The sequence below is a fragment of the Crocuta crocuta genome, unplaced genomic scaffold, assembly GCF_008692635.1.
Source record: "Crocuta crocuta isolate KB4526 unplaced genomic scaffold, BGI_CrCroc_1.0 scaffold598, whole genome shotgun sequence".
Lineage (NCBI taxonomy): Eukaryota > Metazoa > Chordata > Mammalia > Carnivora > Hyaenidae > Crocuta > Crocuta crocuta.
The window spans coordinates 1,286,862-1,287,594 of NW_027532848.1; the positions used below are offsets into that span (position 1 = coordinate 1,286,862).

At 40.2% G+C, this 733-nt stretch overlaps 1 protein-coding gene across 1 annotated transcript in view; it reads left to right on the top strand.

Moving 5' to 3' along the window:
* The window catches only part of DMD (dystrophin), a 637,032-nt gene that overhangs the window by 578,935 nt on the left and 57,364 nt on the right, over positions 1–733 (top strand). Inside the window, exon 22 of the mRNA XM_077745468.1 lies at positions 120–185. Coding sequence (XP_077601594.1) covers positions 120–185 — 66 coding nt within the window. The remainder of the gene's footprint in view (positions 1–119; positions 186–733) is intronic.

Consider the following 733-nt stretch of genomic DNA (forward strand, 5'->3'; position numbering starts at 1 on the left):
ACCCAGAGGATAGAATAAAAGCTTTCTAGGCCATGTATATAACATAACTGTGTGGTGGGTTTTTTTTTTTCTCCATTAATGGATGGTATCTGTGACTAATCACATTTTCTGCCTTATAGGCCTGCTTCGTCCCCTCAGCTTTCACACGATGATACTCATTCACGCATTGAACATTATGCTAGCAGGTATGACACTAGTTGAATGCCAGGCAAATATTGATTGAAATAACTAACCAAGGAAAGCTAACCTATAATAATTTGCAACAGACCTTTTCCTTCCCCCCCCGATCTTGTCTGACTTCTACTAATCACCTTGCCCTCTAACTTGCATGCCATTGCACTGCATGTTGTTCTTGGACACGAGTAAGGACCTTGGTCCGGAACAGTCTCTCCCTAATCCTGGCCTTTAAACTTTTCCGATAGCTTTTTTATGTTTTGCATACTGCGCACGTTTAAGAAATTGGCTGAGAAATCATCTGACCTTAGAAAACCGCTAGACCAGAGACATGCCCAGGTGAAGAAGCGATACTCTGTTCCGTAGAGAATGTGAAGGCATTGGCTTTCCGTCTGTGTGCTTATTTCACCTGATATGCTGTAAAGAAGAGAGCAATTAATTTTCCTAATCCTTGCACCTTTATGTCCCACCTTGTTTGTGTTTCAGATTATTTTTATACCTAAAAACTGATTTGCTATCTGTAAGATATCTTATGCTCGTTAAATAAGTCTGTAAGAGT